We start from the raw sequence: 17,854 nt of genomic DNA on the forward strand, positions 1-17,854 counted from the left end.
AAAAAAGTTGAGAAATCAGGAAAAATGAAAAAGTATGTTCTAATTCTCCTATGAAAATTAAGCATTATCAATCAACATAGAGATACTATTTAAGAAATCCACTGATGTCAAGGTGAAAGCAAAAGCAGGATATGTGAACACCATGTCAGAAATTAAGGTCAACATTCTTGGAACCTGGGTTGGAGCATGTCACAATCTGATTTGTCAGTCTTGTGTGGAGCGGGTACAAAGTTCCACATGTGTGTTCCTGGCCCTGTCTGCTGTTAAGTCATTCTTGCAAATAAAATAAATATTAATAAGTTGACAGTTATGGTATATTTTACACAAATTGTATGAATTGCGTTCCAAGAAATAGCAAGTTTTGACTCATAAATGAGTAAATTGGCAACTCCCACCCTGCAATTCTGTGAAGTACCGTTAACCTCGCTTGAAGATTTGTATGTTACCTTATTCAAATGGTACCCAACAATGTTCTCCATGTTCTCCAGTATTTGAATATTTGCTATAGGCTACAATTCTTGTAACCACTTGTAAACACTGTCATAAAAATGATTCAGATAGCATGATAACAAGAATATGAAGAAGGTTGAAAATGTTTTAAGAATAACTTAAGGTTTTCAGAATTGCTGGCAATTTTGATTTCTTGTTTCTGCATCCCAAAGATCAATATGTTGGGAATTTGGAACACTATTTCTTCTTGTTGTTCCTCCAAGATGGAATAACCCCCCCACTTTTCCCGCCTCTCTCTTCGCACGTGCACGCATGCGCACGTGTGTGCGCTCACACACACACACACACACACACACACACACACACACACACACACACGCACACCAGCTCTCTGCTTCCTCTGCCAGTAATACAATTGCCCAGCTATCCGCATGACTCACTTCCTCTCTTCCTTCAGGTGTCTGGTTCCTCAAACAGGTCTTTCCTGGCCACGCTATATAAAATAATAATCCCCCGCTCCCTACTCCCTCTCCTCTGTTCCCGTGACTCTGTTTCGTTTTCTTGTTTGTTGTTGTTTTTATATAAGGAGAGATGACAGCATTTGGATTCTGATACCAAATAACTGGGTCATCTTGGGTAAATCTGTAAACTTTTGTGGGCCACAATTTCCTCATTTGAGAAATGTGGACTAGTTTTTTGTTGTTGTTTTTCTTTTTAAAAAATTTTTTAATGTTTATATTTGAGAGAAACAGCGCAAGTGGGGGAGGGGTAGAGAGAGGGTGAGACACAGAATCTGAAGCAGGCTCCAGGCTCTGAGCTGTCAGCACAGAGGCCGATGCGGGGCTCCAACCCAGGGACCTTGAGATCATGACCTGAGCTGAAGTCGGACGCTTAACCGACTGAGCCACCCAGGCGCCCCAAATGTGGACCAGTTTTGCAATTCTTAACTCTACTGCATTAAAATCACCTGGGGAGATTTCATAAAATGTCTGTATCTGAGAACCAATGAACCTAAAATTCTAGGTCTTCTGAAACTTTAATGTGCAGATAAATCAACTGGCGCTGTTGTTAAAACGCTGATTCAGTGTGTCAGGTGGGACCCAAGATTCTAACGGTCTCCCAGGTGATACCAAAACTTCTGGTCCCCAGACCACTCTTAGAGTAGCTAGACACAAAACAGCTTCCAAGTGTCCATACAATTGTAATATTCTGTGAATAAAGGCCATCCTTGCCATTTTTATTTTTGGTGACTAATGGTGCTCATTAAGAGAATAACATATATCAAATTTCTTGGCAATGTGGGGAGAGAAAACCAACTTAAGAAAAAGCAAGGCTATGACCCATCTGCCTTTCATTCTTTTTTAAACTATTTCTTTTAAAATGTATGCAACAGAAGATACCTAAGAAGCAAGTGAAAAGAAAATTCAGGTTCAATTGAAACAGTGTCTCCTCACTGTAACTTTACCAAATGGGAAACTCACCTTGTTTTCTGTCATTCTCACTTTCTTTATTGACCTCCTGCTATTACCTTTTGTGAACTACAGAGAGGCTGTATGCACCTTGAGGGCACATTTTAACAAGTTGTATATGTTGTGTGTTAGTCCACAATACGCTGTGACTTTCTTGTTAATTTCCTGACTTCTGTGTCGGCTATTGAGGTGACACCCTCAAAATGGTTCCTATTCAGATACGTCAGAGAGCACCCTATTCTTATATGCTGTTTTCTGAAGTGTTGTGTTCAAAAAGCAGTCAGGGGTGCCTGGGTAGCTCAGTCGACTGGGTCCGACCTCGGCTCAGGTCATGATCTTGCAGGTCCTGAATTCCAGGTCCACATCGAGCTCTGTGCTGACAGCTCTGAGCCTGGAGCCTGTTTCGGATTCTGTGTCTCCCTCTCTCTCTGCCCCTCCCCTGCATGCACTGTCTGTCTGTCTCAAAAATAAATAAACATTAAAATTTTTTTACTTAAAAAAATTTTAGAAAGATAAACCAAAAGCACAGACATAATCTAGAAAGCATTGTGCCTTTCAATAATTCATGAAGATTTCTTCTAGACTCCAGATATTTTAAGTTAAAATGTCCCTGTCTCATTACAGGTTGGTGACCTATGGCAGTGTTGGTTTCAGAGTTGGTTTTTCATTTTAAATCTCTCTCTACTCTTGACCTTCTCCTGCTGAGTGAAACCAGATTTCAATGGCTGACAGAGACCCGACGTTGTATTCCATCCGGGCCCCAGCTGCCAATTCCACCTTTGTCGCCCCAGTTTCCCTTTTCTTACCATAACCTTCAGCAAAATGTGACGGCACACTAGGAGTGGAACCTCAGTAAGCATCAAATCATCCATTCTGTACACTAGACTAAATGGCCATTTCTTTCGGAAGACGGTGTGCCATTGGACAGGTCCCATATCCGGTGAGTTTATGGCTCAATGTTATTTAAAAATAACATTTCCTGAGCATTTGGGACATACCTTAGATGTATCATCACAATTCATAACATCCTATGAGGTGGCACTATTATTATTATGGCACTTATAGTTGAGAAGCAGAGCACAGACAGGTTACATAATTTTTCCGAGGTCACTCAGGAACTAACTGGTACTGAGTTTCCAGGCCAGTTCCAAAAGCCTGCTCTATTCACCTCCTCACTGGACTGAATTCAAGAAAAGAGGTTATTTGTTTCCACTAGATGGTGCTGATTGTCTGTTAGAAACAAAACCCTCAGAAATTCCCTTTTCTTGGCTCTTTTGGTGTGATTCAAGAAACCGCTGCACCCAAATATCCTGTATGTTTCAACAGTGCTTGGATACATTTTTAGTCATCCAAACTGGAAAAGTGAAAATCAAGTCTCAGAAGAACAGAATGGATTTTTTAAAATACCCCAGTACATATCACTAATATCTAATGTGGGAAGCAGCAGCGAGGAGCCAGTCAGGAGAGTGTGATCGAGCAAAGCTCTCGTGCCCTTGCAACCCTTGCGGCTGATCCAGTTCCTCTGAGGTTAATTCACTTGAGTTAAGATGTTATTGCACCAATGTCCTTCAAGCTTCTTGAGTTGAAATGTTATTGTGCAAATGTCCTTCACGCTTTGGCACTCTTATATAAGAGGGTGTAAAGTTCCCAGGAATATGGCACAACAATAATCGTGAAAACAGAAGAAGTTTTGTCTAGAAAAAACCTTCTCTTAACTGTGGCTGTTTGTATAAAACTACTTGCATGTGAGGAATAAAGCGGCAATATGGGCACCGCTCATGTTGTTCCTCCCGTCCCCATCCCTTGACTCTCTTCTTTTCCTCGTTCCCTTATCCTCAAGTCCCTGCGTCTGTGCGCCCGCGCATGCGCACTACAATCTAATAGCAAATAACCATTGGTGACTTTGAAAGACTGAAGGTTCTCATATACTTGTATCTATAAAAATCTGCAAGCTTAAAAGAAGTCCATATTTTATTTCATTTGCCCCTTTTAAATGGACTGCATTCCCCTCACACCTCCCAATCCTGCTTGGCCAGGTGCCATCCACATAACCAAGAGGCATGAACAGGGAAGTAAATAAAGCCTTGAAGAACAAAAAGTAAGTTCTGAGGCAGGTGACCCTATTTTTACTCAAGGTAAAATGCACTTTAAGTTTAGTATGCTTTTAGTACATTTCTAGTACTTCAAAGTTATGAAATAAATCTGCTAAAAATGGATTCTCAGATTTTATTGTTCATAAGGATCATTTCATGTGTTATTTAAAATGTTCTTTATAGGCGCACCTGGATGGCTCAGTCAGTTGAGCGTCCAACTTTGGCTCAGGTCATGGTCTCAAGGTTCATGAATTCAAGGCCAACGTCAGGCGCTACACTGGCGGCTCAGAGCCCACTATGTCTGTCTATCTGTCTCTCTCTCTCAGAATAAATAAACTTTTTAAATAATAAAATGTTCATTTTAGTTCCTACTCCCTGACTTAGTAGGGTCTGGGGTCAAGCGCAGGAATCTGCATTTTAACAAATCCCCTGGTGATCCTGGTGCAGTAGAGCCATGAGTATGCTTTGAAAACCCCTACCTTAAAAACCTTGTTTCAAAGAGTATATAGTGATGAGGCCACTCCTCTATGAGGCACCGTGGAGCCGCCTAGAGCTGTGTAACCCAGAGACATCCAGTACCTTCTCTGTAAATATTAATCAAGAAAACTGGAAAGCGTCCTCCCTTCCCACTTCCTTGATTCCGAAACTTCTCCTCCCTCTTCCTGTCTATTGTGGAGTGTTACATGGCATGGAGGGCTAGTTAGAGGCTGTCACACTTTTTAAAACTGAGGGGGAAGTAAGTTAGCCACGTGTCAGTATCTGTTAGCCCAAATACTTAAGGACACCCCTTTGAAATTTTTAGGTGAAAGGAGTTAACCCAGGTGTTGTCATGTGACCTTGTTTAACTTGTTCAAGTGATATGAATTTCAGCATGGGGGCGCGGAGGACCAAACTATGCCAGGAGACCGTGGCGATGCATAAAAATCAACACACATACACACATAAATAGTGCAGCTTTAGGTTCATGACCCAGAGAGCTAATAGAGGCTTTTTCTTTTTAAGATAGTAAAATAAATAAATCCTGAAGACACTTTCTAAAATCCAGAATGATTTTCTTTTTCATCTCAGTTCTGCCCTCAAGAAGTCATCTCTGCCGAGCGAATCATTCACCAGTAAGGGAGAAATCTGTTTCCCTTCTCAGAGAATTGCCTCGCAGTAAACAGGCTGCTTCATACTCTAGGTATATTGCTGGCTCCAAAGTTTGGTCACCTGCAGCAATTCTGGATCTGTAAAGAATTCAAGAGTTGCCAGAACATTCCTGAGGCTAGCTGCAGTTTCCATTGCTGGATGCCAGTTGCGATTACAGTATTCTACTCCTGGCATGTTGCCTCTGCCAGAGGAGTGATTGAGACACTGCTTGTGGACAGCAGCTGAAGAGAAGGTGAGCGATTTCACTGCGCCAATCAGTCCTGGGTGCTGAGCCCCGCTGCTTCTGAACACGATCCACGCATTGAGTGTCCTGCTTCATGTCTATCTTTGATTCCAAACCATAACTTCTAAATTGAGCAAGATCTCTGATCCCAAACGGTTTTTGTTTTGTTTCTTTTATTTGTTTAATGTTTGTTTATTTTTGAGAGAGAGAGAGCATGAGCAGGGGAGGGTCAGAGAGAGAGAGAGAGAGAGAGAGAGAGGGAGACACAGAATGTGAAGCAGGTTCTGAGCTGTCAGCACAGAGCCCGACACAGGGCTCGAACTCACAAACCCTGAGATCATGACCTGAGCTGAAGTCAGACGCTTAACTGACTGAGCCACCCACTTGTTTCGTTTTGTTTTAAATTGGGTCTCCTGACCTATGTACTAAAATGCATTTTTAGTATGTAAATTATGTAAATCTTTATTATGCAAATCTTTGTTTTAGAACAAAAGAAAGTTAAAAGTGATTCATATAGCCTTTTAGAAATGTATTCAAACCAAACTTCAAGGGTCTTAAGCAGCAATGCAGAGAAATTCGTTTTCTCAGGGTCAAGGTCTCAGAGATAAAGAAGAAATGGGTAAATAAGCATGGGCCTTGTTCCTCAGTCAGCAGCCAGGCTGCCGTCCTGGGCGTGTGAGCATCTCACTGACGTCTAACACACCCGTTTCCTTAGCTCATATTCAAAGGGACGTTTCCATCTGAACGTGCAAGGTGTTTATTACACTAGGAACTACTCAACATTTTGGTGACGATTGGATTTCTTGTTTAACTTCTTCCTTCTTTGATCATCGAAACTCCTTATTTATCAGAAGCTGATTTATTTCCCCTTCATTTTAGCATAACAAATGGGAATATTCTAATTTGGCTCAAAATGTGTTGTGTGACTCATACACTGACATAAAACCCTTTTAAATTATGCATCCGTCCCTGGTTTCTCATCAGGTCTCTGCAGAGTTGACCGGGGCGTAGACTTATGACCTCCCTCCACCTGTGTCTTCACCTAGGAGAATAAGGGCTGAATAGAGGCTTCTAAGCATACTTTGAGCTATGAGACTCTGTGATCACCCAACTGGAGCAGGCTGGGCTTCGTCTGGAAATGACCTGCTCATGTGTCCCAGCCTCAAGTGCAATGGTATTCTTACCAGCATGAGACACCTGCTCAACAGGCTCGACAGCAATAGCTGCCAGTTTGGGGACATCTGGGCAATAGTAGCAGCCATCTGTCCTGTCCCCTGCAACCTAGAAGCAAAGAATTAAACAAAGCAAATGACGATAGGTATGCTCTATTTTCATAGCATGATGAAATAGAATGAACTAAAAACTGGTTTAGAGTTTATGAGACTTGGGTTTGCATCCCCCTCTACTGTTGCCTTCAGAAAGACAAGCCTCTGGGGTGCCTGGGTGGGTCAGTCAGTTGAGCATCCAACTTCAGCTCAGGCCATGATCTCACAGTTTATGAGTTTGAGCACCACGTCAGGCTCTGTGCTGACAGCTCAGAGCTTGGGGCCTGCTTCGGATTCTGTTGTCTCCTTCTCTCTCTGCCCCTCCCCAGCTCATGCTCGCTCTCTCTCTCTTTCTCATAAACTTAAAAAATAATAATTAAGACAAGCCTCTTCACTTCTTGAGGCTTCAATTTACCAGACTGTTTATTAGTGGAAAGGCAACAACTGAACACTTTTCCTTGCTTTATAGAAACAGAGAAAATTAAAAGGTTCTTGAGCTTCTATATTGAATGTTTCACTGCAATTATTAATAAAATGAGGATTTTTATTTCATAGAGAAGCAGCCTTATGGGTTATACTGAAGAATGCCATTTGCCTCCCATGTTTTGCTATGGATGACTTGGTGTTTTTGTGAAAATTGCCAACTATTTTTTTTTGTTATGAATCTAGAGATTGTTACCTTGACCCAAATTTGAAGGAATTTTGTATCCAGGTGGCAAACTGGCATTCGTATGTTCATTTGTCTGCCTTCCCCTGGTCATGTACTTAGAGTCAAATCCTCCGGCAAACAATTTCTGGGCAAGTGAGTTTTTTAGCCGATTTCTAATCATGTCTAGTGATCTCGACAGGGGCAGGGCTAGGTAGTCACCGGACTCCCTTCCAACTCCTCCCATCCACTCACTCGAGACAGAAAGTGTCTGCAGGGAGATTTCCCAGTGCTGAGCAGTAGTTGCCCGTCTGGAGTAAGGAGCAGATAAGAATATGGAAAGCCTTAGTTAGGAAAATGTTTCTTCATCTTCTCAACAGGCCATCTACTGAATTATTTACATTCTTTCATGAAAATGACATTTAAAGGCACTGGTTTCCACTCCCCACGTCTTGCTTATGAGTTAGGCATTTTTTAAAATCATGAGTTCTGGTCCAAGTTCTTAAAAAAAAAAAAAATCAATCTCCTGGGCCTTGATTTCTTCATTTTAAATTATAACGAGGCTAAGATCCTCCATATTCTAAGTGCCATGTGGAGTAAATGAGCATTTTTATGGAGAGAGAAATTCCCTGAATTTAAAGAAAACCTTGCATAGAACCATCCATAGAACAAAATCACTAATGAAGATGCACGTTCTCAGCGAAGCCTAATTTTCACTTTCCTCAGCCCTTCTTCTCAGCACTTGAACATTTACTGCTGTCTGTCTCTTACAGGTGATTTTTCTCTCCCCTAACCTGTCTAGAGGGCAGAAACCATATCTTAAATACTTTATACTCCACTGTAATGACATTGTAAACGCAATAATATTTACTGTCATGAATGAATGAATCTTGTTAACATTTCATGCATTCACAGAAAACAGTATCAAGTGTCCCTATGGGAGCATGGGCAATGGGTGAGAATGATTTGATGGCAGTGACTCTAAAATGAAACTAAGGGTAACCTCAGTGCAGAAATACTCAGGAGGACATGAGGCAGAAGACGGTTCTGATGTTTGTGAATACGCTCAGCTGAATGGTCTCAATCTCGGCGTTCCATTAAGGGTTTCTTAACATGTACTCTGAACTGAATTACTCTACCATGAAACAGGGAAAATCACGAAGCAGAAGGAAATTTGGGAAATAGCATTGAGAAAAACAGCTGTCTGGCGTTAAAGGTTTTAATGCAGTCCCCAGTACGGTTTAATAATATGTGCCACGTGGGTATTCAAAATTCATTGTAATAACGGAGGATGATAATGATCATAAGTACTTTGGAGGGTGCTGTGGAAGAATTAGGTCTTAATGCCTTCAGTACTGCTTTTAGCTCTGTCTCTAACTTGCATCATCTCTGAGGGCTAATGATGTGGCCATCTGTACCTCTAGTTTCCCCATCTGCAAAATAGAGATTATATCATTTCCTACAGAAAGTCTGTGGGCTGTGCTTTAATATCCTCCAGTGAAACATCATATATAAATACAAAGTAGGCATTGAGAAGCCAAAATGCTATCAAAGGAATAAACTTAAAACAGAGAGTATTGTAAATTAAAACTCATTGAGATTTTCTAAATAACATTCTAATGACTTAAAGTAGTTGAAGCAAAGGTACTTATATTGTGTTCACTTTAGTTATTTTCTTTTATTTAATTTCTTTCTATGTTTATTTATTTTTGAGAAAGAGAGATGGCATGAGCAGGGGAGAGGCAGAGAGAGAGGGAGACACAGAATCTGAGGCAGGCTCCAGGCTCCCAGCTCTCAGCACCAGAGCCCAACATGGGGCTCGAATTCATGAACCATGAGATCATGACCAGAGCCAAAGTCAGGTGCTTAACCAACTGACCCACCCAGGCGCCCCCACTTCAGATAGTTTCTTAAGTAGATGTAAATGTCAATTATAAATAAGTAAACAAACTCCAGAATACTTTAATTCATTAAACTCAATATTTTTGTATAAATTGAAAATATTACGTAGGCTCTAAATTTCTGAAGCAAACGAGCATTACTTAAACTTGCTCTTAAAAAATAGCAATAATTCTTAAATGTACTTTAATAAATACACCTCCCCCCAAAAAAAGAAAGAAGAAATATTTCCCCTAGTTACTGAGGAAATGCAGCAGGGGTAGGTAGAACTCAAAACACCCTATAATTGCCTAGTTCATAGAATCGAACCAAAGGAATTATCTGAGCAAACTGACATCATGTGAATGTACCAACAGAAATCCTCTGACTGTGAAAGCCTAAATGATTGCCTTTTCTCAGTCCCTTTAATGATGCATATGGTTTCTTCTCTTCTCTTTTGTTTAGTCTCATGGTGTACTGCAAAATTCTGAAGTTTTAAGAAGTTGATTTGTATTTTTATCTAGATATGTAGAATGTTTTAAAACATAACAAAAAGGCCTGGTGCCTGAGTGGCCCAGTCAGTTGAGTGTTCAACTTCAGCTCAGGTCATGATCTCACACCCCGTGAGTTTGAGCTCAGCATCGGGCTCTGTGCTGACAGCTCAGAGCCTGGAGCCTGCTTCGGATTCTGTCTCCATCTCTGCCTCTCCCCTGCTCACACTATCTCTCTCTCTCTCCCCCCAAAATAAATAAACATTAAAAAATTTTAAAAATAAAACAAAAAGGCTTAAAACAAACAAAGCAATCCCAGAGACCAGGATTTGCAATAATTTTAGCTGTGGGACAGTCACACATCTCTGTATTTCTAAATATGTGTATTCTACTCTCTTCTACACCATCCATGTTGGACGTACTTTGTCTCCTGTCAGGCTAGATGAGGCCTGCTCTCTCGCACAATCATCCCTCTACTTCTCCTCTACCTTCCCAATATCACTGTAATTTTGATTAACTCAACACTCAGTGTTTACATTCATATGCCCACTTGAGAGGGAAAAGAAGAAACAAAAAGCATAGCTCATTCAACTTTTTTTGAGTTCAGAAACAGCTTTTCAGTTTTTTATTAAAATGTAATTCTTCAAAGACTATAGAAATACACCTGGCAATGACCTGTTAGAAGTCAACCATCTGCTTCAAACATACATAAGGAAGAACTACCCAGTTCTGCCTCACCCGAATGTATTAAGTTGTACATATATATTATCAGAGCAACACCAAAGTGGCTACAATTGACAGATTCTTCTAAAGTAGACACAATATTCTGACAGATTATGTTTCTCCTTGGTGGAAGTTGTAACAATTGGAAAGGTTTTGAACGATAAGCTTGAAGGGCTACAGTTACTACCAGGGCATGAAGCTACAAATGGCATGCACAAAGAGCCGGGGGCACGGGGCGCTCAGAGAGGATGTGGCAGGCCCCCGTTTGTGCTAAGAGCACACAACACTGCAAGGCGATAAAACACGAAGAGAAAGGATTTCTCTCTTCCAGGGAAGGGACTTTGGGTTCATACTCTGGAATCACAAGACACCACACTACATCATACATCACAAGAAACTCCCCACACATAGTCTGAGCTTCCGCTGAGGGCCAGGGGGCCCACGTGAGTAAAGGAGGGGATCCGTGAGGACCTCTGCCCTAGGGAGGCGGAAGGCAGGTTGCCAGTGAAAATGCCTACTTTCACTCAAGCTTGCTCAAGGCACTGGATGGTCCCCCCCATGGACTATTAATGAGAACAACACATCCTAGAGAGAAGAGTGGAGCTGGCACTTGATTTGCCTTCATTAAAAGTGAAGTGTCACCTGTGGTTTGAATTCAGCCTGGTGAAATCTACCCCAAAGCAGACTCAAATTGCTTATAAGAGCCCCCCAGGAAGCTAATCTGCTGAGGACACTGTCCTCCTCCTTCTCCTCTATGCACTTGGACTCCTGCTAAAACTTTACCAGGAAAGAGGAAGTGAAGAGCTCACCTGGGCCAGGTGCTGCGTTGGCACTTAAAACGATTAAATATTTCTCCCTGTCCTGTTCCTCTTTTGGGTCCACAACGAAGGGAGAACCAGAGTTGTGCAAAGAGACTGGAGATTATAAGAATGCAGGTCTGATGCAGGCTTCCCCTGTACTTAAAGGCCAAGGTGCCGGCTTCTCAGTATCATTGGCCAATGAAAGGGTGCACATTGCCCAGGGAAGGGGGTACAACCTTTGTGGCACCCAATCAGGAGAGGCCAGCTAACACCTTTGACCTTTCTAGGGGCAGGCCTAAAGATGGAAGCTATACGGTAATCACCTATTGCTTAGTCACGCCCTATGGGAGGGTCCTGGGCTTACTCTGTGATTGGTCAATACTCTAAATGTTGTGATTGGCTCCCCCTACTGCCAGTATTGATAGGGGGTAGGGAATGGATCGCTGTGCCTGTGTCATCATTTCCTGTAACGCCCCCTTCCTAAAAAAGCCCCTACACCACCATGTTCGGGGCTCCCTCTCCATGTGGCCAGTGGGTGGTGGCGTCTGTGAGCCCGAGCTTAAGCCTGTAATAAAGCCCTCTGCTTTTGCATACGTGACTTGGTCTTCCTGGTAGTCTCTGGTTTCTTTTGGGGCAATATTGGAAACGTGCGCATAACAAGATGGCACTGGCCACACCTGGGTTCTGGAGTCCTCAGCAGAAGGAAGCCATCTTTGTCAGAATTCTCTCCCTCTTTTGGGCAGAATCACCTTTCCTAATCAAGTATTTTTAGCTTGCTGTTTCCAGAGGATCCCGTTTACACTAACTCTGTATTTTTAAATTACCTCTGAATCCCAAAAGTTTGCACAAGATAATCTTGTTCAATGCACTTCACTCCTACTGATTGCAACACAGCCCCTTTCACATGAGATCAACATTGGAAGAGAAAAAGACTACAGGGTATGGACATTTCTGTCTTTCTTCTCCACCTCTTAGCTTCTCTCTCATTGGTTGAAAAATGCAGTTGAAGGGGGAAAGACATAGTAAAGTGCTTGTTGTGTTTTCCAACCAACACTGCAGACATAGCATTCCGAGGCTTTAGTGGTGTTAGAAGAATGTCAAGATAATCAAGACAGAGCATCTCCTCCTTTACCCCCTGGCACAGCTATTGCCATTGTCTGTCAAATGGGGATGGACAGCCATTCCTTGCCTACATCCCGGTGAAAGAGATGAAGGGCTTCGGGAGAAACTGAGTCATATGATCAGGCTTCTAGAGAAACGGTGTCAGGTGTCAGATGCCACGTCCCTATCTCCCCTGAAGATACAGATCAATATCACTTTTTAATACTTGTCATATTTGAGTAAATCGAATGGCCATTTTCTGGGTAGCCATACCACCCCATCATCTTGGGCTTCCCTTAGAGGGCCCTTACGCCCTTGAAGCTCACGGACATTCTTCTCTCCCTATATTCTCTGTTGGGCCCAGGAACCAAGAGGTCCTCAGAAAATGCACACAGAGTGGCCATTCCAAGACCCGTTCCACACTGTCTGGCTTTGGTCTCCACGGAGAGGAATGCAAACTTTACCAAGGACACAGATCACTGAGATACATATATATACTCCCTCAATAAAGAGGACAATTGATTTTGTATAGGTTTCCCTCTCCCTCCAACAGCATTTGGCCCACACAGGAGCAGTCAACCGAGAGCTGGCTGCAGTGAGCTCACACGAATCACAGGGCCGGCCAGAGTGAAGAGAGGGCAGGAGTAAGAGAGCTCCCTGTTACCTCCTGGGATTTACAATCCTTGCTAGGAATCCACCTTCGGGAAAATGCTCACTTTATTGTTTCTGCTCATCTTCCGCTCCACCCTGCCCACCTTGGGCATCTTTGTCTGAATAAGCTCCTCTGGGGTGTTACCCAAGGGGGGAAGCAGCCGCTTCTTGCTGTTTCGGGTCTCTGAGAGCCACTGAGGAGGCAACTCGAAAGGCCCAAAGCCGAACTGCAGGGAATACTTGTCAGGCAATGTTTCAGGCTCCGTGGGGGCTGCTGGCGCCACCTGGGACAGAGAATCCCCCGCACCCAGGAGCAGCACAGGAGGTGCAAACTGGGGCTCCCGCTCTCCCTCCAGGCACGCGCTAAGGATCTCCTTGGCCTGGAGGTCGGCTGAGCCAGTGTACTTGGCTTCACTCTCTTCCTCATCCTCTGTGGGCTTGAAGATCTGCTGCTGCCCGATGTGGAACATCTCCAGGAGCTGGCTGCCCGAGCGCAGGCTGGGCTCCAGGCTGGCGTCACCCACCCCACCCGCCGCACCAACCACATTGCGGCGACTGTACCGGTGGTGCAGCTGTATCAACGTCCCTACCAAGCCCTTGCGGACGGATTTGTTTACAGTGAGAAAGAGCACAGGGTTCGCCAGCAGAGAGACTTTGGGCAGCCAAATGGCAGTGAGCAGCAAGAAGACAGATGTGTCGGGGACATTCAGCACAGTCTGGTAGACAACCAGGGTGGCATAGGGCACACTGCATAAGATGAAGACCATCACCATGGAGAGCAGGGTGGCATGCAGTTCTGCCTCCCGCTGGGAGGCATAGGGGATAGAGATGGTGTTCTGTGGGGTCCGGAGAGCTGCTATGATGACCTTCTTCTTCTGGCTAGCACTCAGGGCCCGTCGGATCAGTATCAAGAAGAGGAAGACCACAGCCACAGGGACGATGACCGTAGTGATGTTATAGATGAGAACGTAGACCAGGTGGCCCAACGAGTTGCTCCAGACTTCAGTGCAGGTGGACATGGCGTAGATGTCGGCCACATTGGTCACTGCAAACACAGGAACACTGGCCACCACGGCATGGGCCCAGATGTACATCACCAGTTCACGGGACTTGGCATCTGATATCTTTCTCTCCAGCGGATAAAGAACAGAGTAGTACCTGCAAAAGGCACAAGTAAAATTCATTTCACAGGAGAAGATGCTGTTTACGTTAGAGGAATCTGCATTACCAAAAGTAGGAGAGGGGAAAAAATGGATCAAGTTCTTTTATCCAGCCTAAGACAGAGGGAACCACTGGAGGAATTAGGAAGTCAGACTGTGGGGAACCTGTGCGGCTCAATTGGTTAAGCATCCTACTTTAGCTCGGGTCATGATCACACAATTTGTGAGTTCTAGTCCCACAGTAGGTTCACGGCTGTCATCATGGAGCCTGCTTTGGATCCTCTGTCCCCATTTTTCTCTGCCCCTCCCCTCCTCACATGCACGCTCTTGCTCGCTTGCTCTCTCTCTCTCTCAAAAATAAATTTAAAAACATTTTAAAAAGTTAAAAAAAAAAAAGGTTGGGGTGCCTGAGTGGCTCAATCGACTTCAACTCAGGTCATGATCTTGTGGTTCATGGGTTTGAGCCCCATGTCGGACTCTGTGCTGACAGCTCAGAGCCTGGAGCCTGCTTCGAATTCTATGTCTCCCTCTCTTTCTGTTCCTCTCCCACTAGCACTCTGTCTGTCTCTCTCTCTTTCCCTCAAAAATAAGTAAGATTTAAAAAAAATTTTTTTAAGGAAGTCAGACCTTAAGTTTTAAGGACCTTCCCATACAATACAAGTATCACTAGGCCAATAAAAGTACCTTTTCACAAAATGAGCAGAGAAGAGCCCTGTCATATGGGACTCTCAAGACTATAAGGCAAACAAGTAAATTGTTTCATTTCATAGATAGTTATAAATATTGCCATCAGCATTAGATCCCAGAGTGCCCTCAATATAAAGGATGTCTTCTATCTACCGTAAAGACATTTTTTTCAATTTAAGGGTAAAGTGTAACTTGTCAAAAAATTTTACATGGGCTAGAAGAGATTAAGGGCAACTTTCAAAGCCACTAAGAGAAAGAAATTTGTATACACACATATCCAAAACAGCCTTGGGCCACAGTGCACGCATGTGTATCATTAGCATTTACAAGCCGCCTAAGGCAGACGAGCCCTGTGAGAAGGATAGGCTCTGACAAGGTCCTTGCACAGAATCAATTCAAATGACAAAAATTATTCCTGCTCAATAGCCGCTGTTCCCAGGATAATCACTCAGTGACCCTAAGAACAATTAACACGTCTAAAATGCTTGCACGGTTAGATTCTTGTCAGAATCAGATCAGCCCTTTCTTCCTTTGAGCTTTAACGTGCTGATTCTGTCTTCAGAGCTCCAGAAGCACCTTGTTTCAATATCATCAACGATTTAGGGAACCGGTAATTTTTCAAGCCCTAGGAATCAGATCTGTCATGAAAGGGCTGCCACTAGCCGCAGACTCATGGTGAACACAGGTCTCTGCGGTCAGCTACAGCTGGGGTCGACTTATAACTGTATCCACATTCATCACTTACGGGGCCAGGTAAGCGTGTGTGCCTCCCTGCCGTGAGGATCTCTGAGCACCGCCCACATGCCAGGTACCGCACCAGGCACTGGGTTGCAAAGATGAAAAGACAGAGGAACGTCTCTAAACTTCATGTGGAAAAAGGCACGCAGATGAACAGTTATGAGCAAGGAGATGATGGCTCTTCTAGAGGTATGCACAAAGAAGGTACCGGAAAAGGAGCACCTGGGGAAACGTCAACAGAAGGTGGCACTGTGGTGGAGTCTGGCAGGGGATAGGCTGGGGGAGAATGTTCCAGGCTGAGGGAGATATGATGTAAGCACAGCATGACCATGGATGACCAGGAATGGATGGAACGTGGTGAAATGTGCTCTAGATCTCTTTCTGGGAAGGAAAGAAAGAGAAAGAAGTACATAGGTTATGCATGCTCTCAATTTTTTCTCTGAGTGTAGATACATTTCTAATCATAACTCATGAATCCACGGTAAAGGTGCTGGGCCCACACACGAACACATTCCCATTTGGCAGGTAACAAGACCGGACTTCCGCTGTGTGCTGGAAAAGCACACTGGCTCACTATAAATCATTCTGTTAACGTTTACATCACTAGAAGGTGATGTGGGAAGTGGCCTTCCAACTAACTTGCTGACTCAGGGCCATGACACAAATACTTGGGAAAACGTGAGACAAAGGATTATCTCCTCATCGTCCACATGCATGCCGCACTTAGACTTGACAGTACTGTTTCTCTGCATAATAAAATAGGATTTTTTCACCAGTCTTTTTTTCCTACTAAAACGACTTCTGCACTTTTTTAAAAAATCATAGCAAAAATTCAACAGCTTTTTGGCTGAAAAGAAAATAAGGATTTCATATTGTTTACATATTTTCTTGTCTGAGACTGAGGGCCCAGAAACAACCCTCAGGGATTAGTACCTAGCTTCCAGGCACAATGGCAGCCTTGTGCAGAATCATGTGTCTGCACTCCTGCTGCGTCCTATTGTAAAAATCTCTCAGGATCAGAGCAGCGCTATTCACGACAGCCAGAAAGTGGAAATAACCCAGACATCTGTCAACTAGTAAATGGATGAACAAAATATGGCATATTCATACAAGGGAAGAAGTATTCAGCAATAAAATAAAAAGAATGGAGCAAAATTTTAAGAGTAGATACTGAGAGTTCTCATCGCAAGGGGGAAAAAACATTTTTGCTTCTTTTTTTGGGGGGGTGGGGAGTTTATGTACGAGATGCTGGATGTTGACTAAACTTACTTTGGCAGTCATTTCACAATATATGTAAACCCAGTCACTTTGCTGTGCACCTTGAACTTCTACACTGCTGCACGTAGATTGTATCTCAACAGAACTGGGGAGAAAAGGGATGAAGCACTAAAGCTACTGCAGGGATGAACCTTGAGGACATGAAGCTGAGTCAGAGAAGCTTGCACAAAAGAACACGTTGACTGACTCCACAACAGGAGATGTCCACAAAAGCAAACAAGTAGAGACAGAAGATAGATCAGTGGTCGCCTCTGTCCACAGGTGGGTATGGGGAGTGGCTGTAAGTGAGCAGGAGGATTCTTTTTAGGAGCATGGAAATGTTCTAAAGGTCAGTTGCGGCAATGGCCACATACCTCTGTAAAAATATGAAAGTTCATCGACTTGTACACTTACAATGGGTGAATTTTATGATATGTAAATAGTATCTCCATAAAACAGTTGAAAAAAAACTTTCAAGAAAGAAAGGCCTGTGACATGGACAGAAGACGGAACACCTCACCAAGCAGGTGGCAGGAAGAGCATGGGAAGGACCCATGCCGTGAACGGGGAACAGTTCAACACAAAATGCATTAGGGCCTCCACCAGGGTGTAAGTGGACTTTTCACTCCGACCTTATACTGTTAGATTCCAGGGCTGTGCGATGGCACTTTCCAGATACTCGGAGACCTCTTGCTAAACATGGAAGAGACACGCACGGCAAGATGGCATGACGAGGGGCACATTCAGCTTGCTGATGGGATTGAGTGACCCACGTAATCTTTTCTGAATGAAAATTAGTTGCCAACATTTAAAAATAGTAAAACTCGGGGCACCTGGCTGGCTCTTTTGGTAGAGCCTGCCAAGCTTGATCAGGGGGTCATGAGTTCAGACCCTACATTGGGTGGAGAGATTATTTAAAAAATAAAATCTTCATCACTCATCATCAGGGAAACACAAATCAAAACCACACTGAGATACCACCTCACACCAGTCAGAGTGGCTAAAATGAACAAAGCAAGAGACTACAGTTGTTGGAGAGGGTGTGGAGAGATGGGCACCCTCTTACACTGTTG

At 43.5% G+C, this 17,854-nt stretch overlaps 1 protein-coding gene across 1 annotated transcript in view; it reads right to left on the reverse strand.

The window, feature by feature from the left end:
• Window positions 1-11,746: 11,746 nt before the first annotated feature.
• Window positions 11,747-17,854, reverse strand: part of GPR176 (G protein-coupled receptor 176) — a 121,792-nt gene continuing 115,684 nt past the window's right edge. Inside the window, exon 3 of the mRNA XM_029952529.1 lies at window positions 11,747-14,097. Within this exon, the coding sequence (XP_029808389.1) occupies window positions 12,975-14,097 (1,123 nt within the window). The 3' untranslated portion in view covers window positions 11,747-12,974. The remainder of the gene's footprint in view (window positions 14,098-17,854) is intronic.

This window comes from Suricata suricatta, chromosome 9, assembly GCF_006229205.1.
Source record: "Suricata suricatta isolate VVHF042 chromosome 9, meerkat_22Aug2017_6uvM2_HiC, whole genome shotgun sequence".
Taxonomy (NCBI): domain Eukaryota; kingdom Metazoa; phylum Chordata; class Mammalia; order Carnivora; family Herpestidae; genus Suricata; species Suricata suricatta.